Source organism: Coregonus lavaretus (assembly GCF_964263955.1).
Source record: "Coregonus lavaretus genome assembly, contig: HAP1_SCAFFOLD_6687, whole genome shotgun sequence".
NCBI lineage: Eukaryota > Metazoa > Chordata > Actinopteri > Salmoniformes > Salmonidae > Coregonus > Coregonus lavaretus.
Window position 1 is genome coordinate 2,501 of NW_028163327.1, and position 12,637 is coordinate 15,137.

A 12,637-nucleotide genomic window follows, 5' to 3' on the forward strand; every position below is an offset into this window, starting at 1 on the left:
TAGCAGATGCGAGCTTCAACTGGAAGCCAGTGGAGTGTGCAGAGGAGTGGGGTGACGTGAGAGAACTTGGGAAGGTTGAACACCAGACGGGCTGCGGCATTCTGGATGAGTTGTAGGGGTTTAATGGCACAGGCAGGGAGCCCAGCCAACAGCGAGTTGCAGTAATCCAGACGGGAGATGACAAGTGCCTGGATTAGGACCTGTGCCGCTTCCTGTGTAAGGCAGGGTCGTACTCTCCGAATGTTGTAGAGCATGAACCTACAGGATCGGGTCACCGCCTTGATGTTAGCGGAGAACGACAGGGTGTTGTCCAGGGTCACGCCAAGGCTCTTTGCACTCTGGGAGGAGGACACAACGGAGTTGTCAACCGTGATGGCGAGATCATGGAACGGGCAGTCCTTCCCTGGGAGGAAGAGCAGCTCCGTCTTGCCGAGGTTCAGCTTGAGGTGGTGATCCGTCATCCACACTGATATGTCTGCCAGACATGCAGAGATGCGATTCGCCACCTGGTTATCAGAGCGGGGAAAGGAGAAGATTAGTTGTGTGTCGTCTGCGTAGCAATGATAGGAGAGGCCATGTGAGGATATGACAGAGCCAAGTGACTTGGTGTATAGCGAGAGTAGGAGAGGGCCTAGAACTGAGCCCTGGGGGACACCAGTGGTGAGAGCACGTGGTGCGGAGACAGATTCTCGCCACGCCACTTGGTAGGAGCGACCTGTCAGGTAGGACGCAATCCAATAGTGAGCCGCGCCGGAGATGCCCAGCTCGGAGAGGGTGGAGAGGAGGATCTGATGGTTCACAGTATCAAAGGCAGCAGACAGGTCTAGAAGGACATGAGCAGAGGAGAGAGAGTTAGCTTTAGCAGTGTGGAGAGCCTCTGTGACACAGAGAAGAGCAGTCTCAGTTGAATGACCAGTCTTGAAACCTGACTGGTTTGGATCAAGAAGGTCATTCTGAGAGAGATAGCAAGAGAGTTGGCTAAAGACGGCATGCTCAAGAGTTTTGGAGAGAAAAGAAAGAAGGGATACTGGTCTGTAGTTGTTGACATCGGAGGGATCGAGTGTAGGTTTTTTGAGATGGGGTGCAACTCTTGCTCTCTTGAAGACGGAAGGGACATAGCCAGCGGTCAAGGATGAGTTGATGAGCGAGGTGAGGTAAGGGAGAAGGTCACCGGAGATGGTCTGGAGAAGAGAGGAGGGGATAGGGTCAAGCGGGCAGGTTGTTGGGCGGCCGGCCGTCACAAGTCGCAAGATTTCATCTGTAGAGAGAGGGGAGAAAGAAGTCAAAGCATAGGGTAGGGCAGTGTGAGCAGGACCAGCAGTGTCATTTGACTTAACAAACGAGGATCGGATGTCGTCAACCTTCTTTTCAAAATGGTTGATGAAGTCATCCACAGAGAGGGAGGAGGTGGGGAGGAGGAGTAGGATTCAGCAGGGAGGAGAAGGTGGCAAAGAGCTTCCTAGGGTTAGAGGCAGATGCTTGGAATTTAGAGTGGTTGATTGACTGCTTACATTGGTTTACCTTGTTTTAAGTTAGTTTACTTGATATTGGTTTACTGTTTCCTCTGTGTTTGTCAGATCCACTCCTGACTACCACAAGTTGAACGAGGATGGAGAGCTGTGGCTGGCTTATGAAGGGTTAAAGGAGACCAACAGGTGAGCTGAGGGATAGCAAGAGGAATGTGTTCAAGGTTTTCAAGGCAATGCAAAGGAACTAGATGAGAAAAAACTCTGATGAAGAATATGTCTCTCTCTCTATCACTCTCTGTCTCTCTCTGTCTCCCTCTCTCTCGGTCTCTGTCTCTCTCCTTGTCTCTCTGTCTCTGTCTCTCTCGCTCTCTCTCCTTGTCTCTCTGTTGCTCTTTCTCTCTCTCTATATATATATATATGTCTCTTTATCTCTCTGTCTGTTTCTCTCTCTCTCTCTCTCTCTCTATCTCTCTCAATTCAATTCAATTTCAATTTAAGGGCTTTATTGACATGGGAAACGTATGTTAACGTTGCCAAAGCAAGTGAAGTAGATAGTAAACAAAAGTGAAATAAACAATAAATATTAACAGTAAACATTACACTCAGAAGTTCCAAAAGAATAAAGACATTTCAAATGTCATATTATGTCTATATACAGTGTTGTAACAATGTGCCAATAGTTAAAGTTCAAAAGGGAAAATAAATCAACATAAATATGGGTTGTATTTACAATGGTGTTTGTTCTTCACTGGTTGCCCTTTTCTTGTGGCAACAGGTCACAAATATTGCTGCTGTGATGGTACACTGTGGTATTTCACCCAGTAGACATGGGAATTTATCAAAATTGAGTTTGTTTTTGAATTCTTTGTGGGTCTGTGTAATCTGAGGGAAATATGTGTCTCTAATATGGTCATACATTTGGCAGGAGGTTAGGAAGTGCAGCTCAGTTTCCACCTCATTTTGTGGGCAGTGTGCACATAGCCTGTCTTCTCTTGAGAGCCAGGTCTGCCTACGGTGGCCTTTCTCAATAGCAAGGCTATGCTCACTGAGTCTGTACATAGTCAAAGCTTTCCTTAATTTTGGGTCAGTCACAGTGGTCAGGTATTCTGCCACTGTGTACACTCTGTTTAGGGCCAAATATCATTCTAGTTTGCTCAGTTTTTTTGTTAATTCTTTCCAATGTGTCAAGTAATTCTCTTTTTGTTTTCTGATGATTTTGGTTGGGTCTAATTGTGTTGCTGTTGTTGTCCTCTCTCTCTCTCTCTCTCTCTCTCTCTCTCTCTCTCTGTCTCTTTGTCTCTCTCTCTGTCTCTCTCTCTCTCTCTCTCTCTGTCTCTCTCTCTGTCTCTTTGTCTCTCTCTCTGTCTCTCTCTCTCTCTCTCTCTCTGTCTCTCTCTCTGTCTCTGTCTCTGTCTGTTGCTCTCACTCTCCTACACCCATTATTATGTTTCTCCTCCCAGACTCTTGGTGTCTCAGCTGCAGGTGCAGGACAGGAGGCATGAGGAGGAGATGGAGGAGCTGAGAGAGGAGGTGCTCAGGGTGAGGGAGGAGAACAGGCAGCAGCAACAGTTCCTCTCCCAGAGCCTTCTGCTCCCCCAGGAGGCCCGCCTCGAGGCCAGCATGCACCACGAGATCACACGCCTTACCAGCGACAACCTGGTAGGTACCAGCCAGGGCTGTGTTCAGCAGGGCACAACATTGTGGAACGTTCAGATGTAAATATGTTCTGTAGGACTCTCTGACACGTTAATAAGGAATAAGGTCAGGTCTATTGAGGACTTCCATCTTCCAGGACCTGATGGAGCAGCAGGGGAAGCAGGACAAGATGATCCGCAAACTCAAAAAACAGCTCAAAGTCTACGCCAAGAGGGTGGAAGAATACGAAGGTACACACACACAGACACACACACACACAAACACAAACACACACACACATACAGACACAGTTTAATGCGTTTGGCAGATCATTAATATAATCTATAAATAATAGAGATCCAAGAATCGATCCCTGTGGAACATTATGATCTCCAGAGTTTACTTCTTTGAAGTTTTACTGCATGTGTCCATTAGTTGATTATCACGTATAATATACTGATTCATTTCTACAATATTAAAAGTTATTATGTTTTTTTTTTCAAAACTGTATTGGACGTCACCGGTACTTCTCTCTCTCCTGGTCGTTGGTCTCAGTAGAAAGCGGTCAGATGGAGAAGGTGACTCCAGGTCCAGGGCCTTGCTCTCCTGGTCGTATCACCCGGAAGGAGAGGGACTTCCAAGGCATGCTGGAGTACCGGAGAGGGGATGAGAGCAAACTGCTGAAGAGTCTGGTTGTGGGTAGGTACTGCATGTTTCCCTGTCATTTTGCAGCAAATACCTCTTTTTACATATTTACCTATTGGGTTGTGTTTGGTACACCGATAGTGGAAAAAGTAAATATTCGTAACATGTAAAAGGCATAAATTGATTGATTTGATATATCTGTCTTTGTCGGAGCTGAAGCCTCGAGGTGTGGCTGTTAACCGTGCTGTGTTAAGGCGGCAGGTGAAAAATCTGTCAATGTGCCCTTGAGCAAGGCACTTAACCCTAATTGCTCATGTAAGTCTCTCTGGATAAGAGCGTCTGCTAAATGACTAATATGTTTGTTTTTTAATTATGTTGACTTTGTTACATTTACATTTACATTTTAGTCATTTAGCAGACGCTCTTATCCAGAGCGACTTACAGGAGCAATTAGGGTTAAGTGCCTTGCTCAAGGGCACATTTACGTCATTTAGCAGACGCTCTTATCCAGAGCGACTCACAAATTGGTGCGTTCACCCTATAGCCAGTGGGATAACCACTTTACAAATTTTTTTTGGGGGGGGGGTGTAGAAGGATTACTTTATCCTATCCCAGGTATTCCTTAAAGAGGTGGGGTTTCAAATGTCTCCGGAAGGTGGTGAGTGACTCCGCTGTCCTGGCGTTGTGAGGGAGCTTGTTCCACCATTGGGGTGCCAGAGCAGCGAACAGTTTTGACTGGGCTGAGCGGGAACTATGCTTCCGCAGAGGAAGGGGAGCCAGCAGGCCAGAGGTGGATGAACGCAATGCCCTCGTTTGGGTGTAGGGACTGATCAGAGCCCGAAGGTACGGAGGTGCCGTTCCCCTCACTGCTCCATAGGCAAGCACCATGGTCTTGTAGCGGATGCGAGCTTCAACTGGAAGCCAGTGGAGTGTGCGGAGGAGGGGGGTGACGTGAGAGAACTTGGGAAGGTTGAACACCAGACGGGCTGCGGCATTCTGGATGAGTTGTAGGGGTTTAATGGCACAGGCAGGGAGGCCAGCCAACAGCGAGTTGCAGTAGTCCAGACGGGAGATGACAAGTGCCTGGATTAGGACCTGTGCCGCTTCCTGTGTAAGGCAGGGTCGTACTCTCCGAATGTTGTAGAGCATTGTTGTGATAACTGTGTTGTGACTGTGTTAATCCTCAGAGCTGAAGCCTCGCGGTGTGGCGGTTAACTTCCTCCCTGGTCTGCCGGCCTACATCCTGTTTATGTGTCTGAGACATGCTGACTACTCTAATGATGACCAGAGAGTCAGTATCCTGCTCAACTCTACCATCAACAGCATCAAGGGAGTCCTCAAGGTACAGCGTTAGCATCAAGGGAGTCCTCAAGGTACAGCGTTAGCATCAAGGGAGTCCTCAAGGTACAGCGTTAGCATCAAGGGAGTCCTCAAGGTACAGCGTTAGCATCAAGGGAGTCCTCAAGGTAAAGCATCAAGGGAGTCCTCAAGGTAAAGCGTTAGCATCAAGGGAGTCCTCAAGGTAAAGCATCAAGGGAGTCCTCAAGGTAAAGCGTTAGCATCAAGGGGGTCCTCAAGGTAAAGCGTTAGCATCAAGGGAGTCCTCAAGGTAAAGCGTCAAGGGAGTCCTCAAGGTAAAGCGTTAGCATCAAGGGGGTCCTCAAGGTAAAGCGTTAGCATCAAGGGAGTCCTCAAGGTAAAGCGTCAAGGGAGTCCTCAAGGTACAGCGTTAGCATCAAGGGAGTCCTCAAGGTACAGCGTTAGCATCAAGGGAGTCCTCAAGGTAAAGCATCATGGGAGTCCTCAAGGTAAAGCGTTAGCGTCAAGGGGGTCCTCAAGGTAAAGCATCATGGGAGTCCTCAAGGTAAAGCGTTAGCATCAAGGGAGTCCTCAAGGTAAAGCGTTAGCATCAAGGGGGTCCTCAAGGTAAAGCGTTAGCATCAAGGGAGTCCTCAAGGTACAGCGTTAGCATCAAGGGGGTCCTCAAGGTAAAGCATCATGGGAGTCCTCAAGGTACAGCGTTAGCATCAAGGGAGTCCTCAAGGTACAGGGTTAGCATCAAGGGGGTCCTCAAGGTAAAGCGTTAGCATCAAGGGAGTCCTCAAGGTACAGCGTTAGCATCAAGGGAGTCCTCAAGGTAAAGCATCAAGGGAGTCCTCAAGGTACAGCGTTAGCATCAAGGGAGTCCTCAAGGTACAGGGTTAGCATCAAGGGAGTCCTCAAGGTAAAGCGTCAAGGGAGTCCTCAAGGTAAAGCGTTAGCATCAAGGGAGTCCTCAAGGTAAAGCATCAAGGGAGTCCTCAAGGTACAGCGTTAGCATCAAGGGAGTCCTCAAGGTACAGGGTTAGCATCAAGGGAGTCCTCAAGGTAAAGCATCAAGGGAGTCCTCAAGGTAAAGCGTCAAGGGAGTCCTCAAGGTAAAGCGTTAGCATCAAGGGGGTCCTCAAGGTAAAGCATCAAGGGAGTCCTCAAGGTACAGCGTTAGCATCAAGGGAGTCCTCAAGGTAAAGTGTTAGCATCAAGGGGGTCCTCAAGGTAAAGCGTTAGCATCAAGGGAGTCCTCAAGGTAAAGCGTTAGCATCAAGGGAGTCCTCAAGGTAAAGCGTTAGCATCAAGGGAGTCCTCAAGGTAAAGCGTTAGCATCAAGGGAGTCCTCAAGGTACAGCGTTAGCATCAAGGGGGTCCTCAAGGTACAGCGTTAGCATCAAGGGGGTCCTCAAGGTAAAGCGTTAGCATCAAGGGAGTCCTCAAGGTACAGCGTTAGCATCAAGGGAGTCCTCAAGGTAAAGCGTTGCCTTGTTTTAGTATACTGTAGGTCTCTCTGTGCTTTATCAGTTTGTAGATTTGTATTTTGATAGGCCTATACTATTGTATGCTAATGGGTTTCAGTTTGTGTTGACTGCTAATGAGGGCGGCGGGTAGCCTAGCGGTTAGAGGGTTGGGCAAGTAACAAAAAGGTCGCTGGTTCGAATACCCGAGCCGTCAAGTTGGAAATCTGTCCATGTGCCCTTGAGCAAGGCACTTAACCCTAATTTGCTCCAGGGGCGCCGTGCTACTATGGCTGACCCCTGTAAAAACAACACATTTCACTGCACCTATCCAGTGTATGTGACAATAAAACATCTCATTAAATGTGAGCTTGAACATGACATCACATACTGAGGATGCCAAGTCAAGTTCAGTTGACCCATTGTAAAGTCCCGCCCTTCCTCTTTTTTCTTCTTCTTTTTTTTCCAGAGGCGAGGAGATGACTTTGAGACTGTGTCTTTCTGGCTGGCCAACACCTGTCGGTTCCTACAATGCCTAAAGCAGTACAGTGGAGAGGAGGTATGTTGGAGAGGATTAGTCTATCACGACAGTTTTTTGCTCAACTGATTTGAACACTTTTAGTCCACAGCTACCAAGCACATGTAAATGACATCACAACTGTTTGCTTAGCAAGTACCGCTTCCTCCTGAGTCGGCTCCAACCCAGAACCTCTCCCCCCCCCCCCCCCCCAAAGCATCTTATCCAGTTGCGCCACTGAAAACCTAGCTATTCCATAGCGCAAATGGAGACACTTCAAGACTGTGGAATGAGTTTCACAGATGCCCATCTGCTACACACACAAGATTTAGTGCCAGGTTCTGTGATTCGGATGGAAACACTAACCCCTGTGTTAACTGCTTTACAAACCCTACCTGTAACAGCGGTTTGACCTCTTATTCATAACCATCTCCTCTCTATAGGCATTTGTGAAGAACAACACCCCGCAGCAGAATGAGCACTGCCTGTGTAACTTTGACCTGTCAGAGTACCGTCAGGTCCTCAGTGACCTGGCCATCCAGAACTACCAGCAACTGGTCAGATGCATGGAGGAGACCCTGCAGCCTATGATAGGTGATATTTAGCAGACGCTCTTATGCAGAGCCACGTACAATCAGTGTATTCAACTAAAGGAAGGAAATTAACCACATACTATGATCGGAGTATGATGATCATGATAATTGCAAGTAAAACCTTCAAATTAGCAATGCTAGTAAGAATTAGCAACGCTAGTAAGAATTAGCAACGCTTGTAAGAATTAGCAATGCTAGTAAGAATTAGCAATGCTAGTAAGAATTAGCAATGCTAGTAAGAATTAGCAATGCTAGTAAGAATTAGCAATGCTAGTAAGAATTAGCAATGCTAGTAAGAGTAAAGGCAAAACAAGTACAGTAGTGACACTTTCAACCCCCATGCTTCTGAAATAACCATGCAAGGAAGAGTAGCATTACTCACACAATCCAAATGAGAAACAACAACAAAACAACTTAACAAACAAGTGACATTTTATTGTCCCAACAATATCACAGTTCCAGGTATGCTGGAGCATGAGAACTTCCAGGGTGTCCTGGGGTCCAAACCCACGGGCCTACGAAAGAGGACGTCCAGTTTCCCGGGAGAGGCTGTTTACACGGTGGACAGCATCCTACAGCAACTCAGTCTCTTCCACGCTACCCTGTCTCAGCATGACGTTGACCCCGAGCTCATCAAACAGGTGTGTGTGTGTGTGTGTTGAGGCGTAAACTTCAAAGAAGTAAACTCTTGAGATAAATCTAGATGTGGTGTTCCATAGGGATCGATTCTTGGACCTCTGTTATTTTTAGTTGTTATGCTATATGCTATCTCCCAGGGGGTGAGGCAGCAGTTCTACATCATCTGTTCTGTCACTCTCAACAACCTGCTGCTGAGGAAGGACATGTGCTCCTGGAGTAAAGGACTGCAGATCAGGTACAGCCCTTTCACGCAAAAAAAAATATTGATATATAAGCTACAGAGTACAGGCCCCAAGAATGATACCTGGGAAAACCCTCATTGTACACTGTGGTTTTTTCGAAAAACAAATGTAAGATATTAAGATTGACTTGTTAAAGGACTGACTATTTGTTCTGATAAGATGATTGAGCGTCGACGGATGTATTGTGGCTGATTTTGAAACAGTAATACCTGTTTGTTACAAAGTGGCTGTCTGTCTGTACTGTGGTTTTTTTGATAACTGTAAAAAGGGCTTTTATAAATACATTGGATTGATTGGTTTCACTCTAGGCACAAGTGACAGCTGGAGGAGAGTTGGGCTGTCAGATTGTGGAGCTAAAGAGATGGGTTAGGGTTAGGAGTTTGTCCTCAAACTGGGTGGTGGTGGGGGGTGTGTTTCTCACTCTAGGTATAACGTGTGGCAGCTGGAGGAGTGGCTGGAGGAGAAGGGGCTGTCCGACTGTGGCGCTAAAGAGATGCTGGAGCCTCTGATTCAGGCTGCTCAGTTGCTACAGGTCAAGAAGAAGACGGAGGAGGACGCCCAGGCTATCTGCACCATGTGCTCTGCCCTCACCACAGCACAGGTAGGAGCTATCACTAGAGGATACATAGCCTGGTTCCAGATCAGTTTGTGCTGGCTTTCCAACTCCAGATAGACTGGAGTTGGAGACACGGCACAAACTGATCTGAGATACAAAGTAGTAGTAACTGCCAATATTTATTCTTCATTCTGAGCCATGTGATCTCGTCTATTGATCATCTCACGATTCTGTTCAATTCTGTTTTCTCTTGTCAGATTGTGAAAGTGCTAAACTTGTACACCCCAGTGATTGAATTTGAGGAACGGGTTTCAATATCATTCATTGCAACCATACGGGTAAGGAGTTTGTCTGCTTGTCTCTGTGTATACTTTGCTCGCTCTCCTTATATATTGTCACCGTGTCATTGAGTTGTTCTCTCTTTGTCACCCTCAGGCCCTGTTGAAAGGCCGTGTTGAGTCCCCGCTGCTTCTTATGGACACCAAGAAGATATTGTCTGTGACGTTTCCCTTCACCCACTCTCCCCTGGCTCTGGAGACCATTCAGATCCCTAGCAGTCTGAATCTAGGATTCCTCACGCGGGTCTGACCCCTGACCCTTCCCCACTGGCATTAAAAGTGCATGCTTCCTTCCTCCCTTCCTTGAAGTCATCTCTGATTACATATAGTTGGACAGGTTTGATTACTTCAAGGAAGGGAGGAAGACATTTGAACGGCGCCCAGGAATTCTCCCCATGGGCCTGAGGGAACTATATGATTAACCAAAGATGCCTGACCATTCCTGTTTTACAATGCCTTTAAAAGTCAAGTCAGTTTTCATCATTTTGTCCTGACCACTTAGAATAGAAACAAAGAACATTGGAGACACTTTGTAATAATATGATGTATTGGCGAGAGATTAGATGTTTACAAATTATATTATAATAAATAATGAATCTTTTAGCAATATTCAGCAATATTTACAATATACTCAGTGTTTCCCCTATATGTATTTAGCAGCGGCACGCTGCCAAAACGTGGAATAATTTTCAGGACGGTAAAAACGTTTTCAGTGTGGAAAAAAACGTTTTCAGTATGAACTTAAACCATATATAAAGTATGTAGAAAAGATAATGGTGTAAAATATTTTTAAATACGATCATCTTTGAGAACGAACAATCACCAAGATAAGAACTAGACAGTCAGGGAAATTCCAAAAAATGTCATGGCATGGGGCCCACATTGATTTAGTTATAATGTTTGAGTCGTTCAGATAGCTTAAGAACAAGGCATAAGCCATGGCAAAATGTTTATAATTGCAGGAAATTCATTTTTAAACTCAAAATGTTATCTCTGCCCCATGACAAATGTGTAGAATTGCAGGAAATATCTTTAAAACAGAAACATTTCTCTGCAGCCAAGAGGAGTGCCACTAAAACACTGCTGCTGGAAAAAAATCCTGATACTGTTTATTTGTTAATGTTTGCACAGGGAAATGGCACTGTCTTATATTCTATGCATTAAGGAATAATAAATTGTTTGACACAACTATACTGAACAAAAATATAAACGCAACAAGTTCAACGATTTTACTGAGTTACAGTTCATATAAGGAAATCAGTCAATTGAAATAAATTAATTAGGCCCTTAGCTATGGATTTCACATGACTGGGAATACAGATATGCATACCTTAAAATAAGGCTATGGGCGTGGATCAGAAAACCAGTCCGTATCTGGTGTGACCACCATTTGCCTCATGCAGCACGTCACATCTCCTTCGCATAGAGTTGATCAGGCTGTTGATTGTGGCCTGTGGAATGTTGTCCCACTCCTCTTCAATGGCTGTGCGAAGTTGCTGGATATTGGCGGGAACTGGAACACGCTGTCGTAAAAGTCGATCCAGAGCATCCCAAACATGCTCAATGGGTGGCATGTCTGGTGAGTATGCAGGCCATGGAAGAACTGGGACATTTTCAGCTTCCAGGAATTGTGTACAGATCCTTGTGACATGGGGCTGTGCATTATCATGCTGAAACATGAGGTGATGGCGGCGGGTGAATGGCACGACAATGGGCCTCAGGATCTCGTCACGGTATTGCTGTGCATTGAAATTGCCATCAATAAAATAGAATTTTGTTCGTTGTCCCTATGCCTGCCCATACCATAACTCCACCGCCACCATGGGGTGAAAAATGTATGCACTCACTAACTGTAAGTCGCTCTGGATAAGAGCGTCTGCTAAATTACTAAAATGTAAATGGGACACTGTTTACAACGTTGACATCAGCAAACCGCTCGCCCACACGACACCATACAAGTGGTCTGTTGTGAGGCTAGTTGGATGTACTGCCAAATTCTCTAAAAAGACGGAGGTGGCTTATGGTAGAGAAATTAACATTCAATTCTCTGGCAACAGCTCTGGTGGACATTCCTGCAGTCAGCATGCCAATTGCACGGTCTCTCAAAACTTGAGACATCTGTGGCATTGTGTTGTGTGGCAAAACATTTTAGTGGCCTTTTATTGCCCCCAGCACAAGGTGCACTTGTGTAATAATGATGCTGTTTAATCAGCTTCTTGATATGCCACACCTGTCAGGTGAATGGATTATCTTGGCAAAGGGAAAAACGCTCACTGACAGGGATGTAAACAAATTTGTGCACAAAATTCGAATGAAACAAGCTTTTTGTGCTTATGGAACATTTCTGGGATCTTTTATTTCAGCTCATGAAACATGGGACCAACATTTCACATGTTGCGTTTATATTTCTGTTGGAGGGTAACGGCCTTGCACTGAGAGCTGGGGTCAGGGCAGTACTACTGCTTTTTATTAACCAAAGTAAATGTATTTCCATGAGGGTTTGTACCGTATATATTTGGCAGCCAAAGTTAGTTGGTTTGGCTGATACTGACCTATGTAATGTAGGGTTAATGCTTATTGCCTTTGTAGTGCTTGTTGCTTTCCCATATATCACAGTAAATATGAATATCATAAGCACCACTCCTATTGTACACTGTGTGCTGGACACAGCAGCCAAAGAACCTTGTTGTTGACTCACCCTACTGTGTGCCATTGCTTCCATAGAGATTAAGTGACCATCTAGTTTCCTAAATGTATAAACCTGAATATCTCCTCAAATGCTTTACAGTCGTTTTTAATATTGTTTTATGACTGTAAGAATGTCTCATGAATAATTCCGTGAGTTCCATGAGATATTTGTTTGTTTGCTTTGTTGTGACCAGGATGTCGGTGTTTATTTGTTATTGTGCACCTAAAGGCTTTAGGTAAATAAAAGATGGTGAGGTATTTGAAAGGGAAAAAATGTTTGAGTGGGTTTTGAATAGGCGATCATAGTGTGAACTGAGAAATGAATTTATTTACATTAAAATATGTCCAGCTTCCATATAATGCCACGTGGATTAAATATCACACAACTGCTGGGAAAAAGGTGAGCGACATATATAGACTACATTTTTGCTTCTGTATCCCATTTTATTCCTTGAGTAAACGCAAGGTGCATACCATAGAATCACCCTCACAACTAAAAGCCTGCTGAGGTATGTATCCTGTTTCTATTGTTGTCTGACTCTGTTCA

At 45.4% G+C, this 12,637-nt stretch overlaps 1 protein-coding gene across 1 annotated transcript in view; it reads left to right on the forward strand.

Annotated features, from left to right (window-relative positions):
• The window catches only part of LOC311118224 (unconventional myosin-Va-like), a gene marked incomplete at its 5' end in the record, with an annotated part of 12,242 nt that extends 1,628 nt beyond the window's left edge, over window positions 1-10,614 (forward strand). The window contains 12 exons of the mRNA XM_084193067.1: window positions 1,578-1,655; window positions 2,930-3,128; window positions 3,262-3,355; window positions 3,660-3,803; window positions 4,937-5,091; window positions 6,987-7,076; window positions 7,478-7,628; window positions 8,084-8,268; window positions 8,404-8,501; window positions 8,935-9,109; window positions 9,322-9,402; window positions 9,500-10,614. Of these exons, the coding sequence (XP_084049193.1) occupies window positions 1,578-1,655; window positions 2,930-3,128; window positions 3,262-3,355; window positions 3,660-3,803; window positions 4,937-5,091; window positions 6,987-7,076; window positions 7,478-7,628; window positions 8,084-8,268; window positions 8,404-8,501; window positions 8,935-9,109; window positions 9,322-9,402; window positions 9,500-9,652 (1,603 nt within the window). The remainder of the gene's footprint in view (window positions 1-1,577; window positions 1,656-2,929; window positions 3,129-3,261; window positions 3,356-3,659; window positions 3,804-4,936; window positions 5,092-6,986; window positions 7,077-7,477; window positions 7,629-8,083; window positions 8,269-8,403; window positions 8,502-8,934; window positions 9,110-9,321; window positions 9,403-9,499) is intronic.
• Between the last annotated feature and the right edge of the window lie 2,023 nt (window positions 10,615-12,637).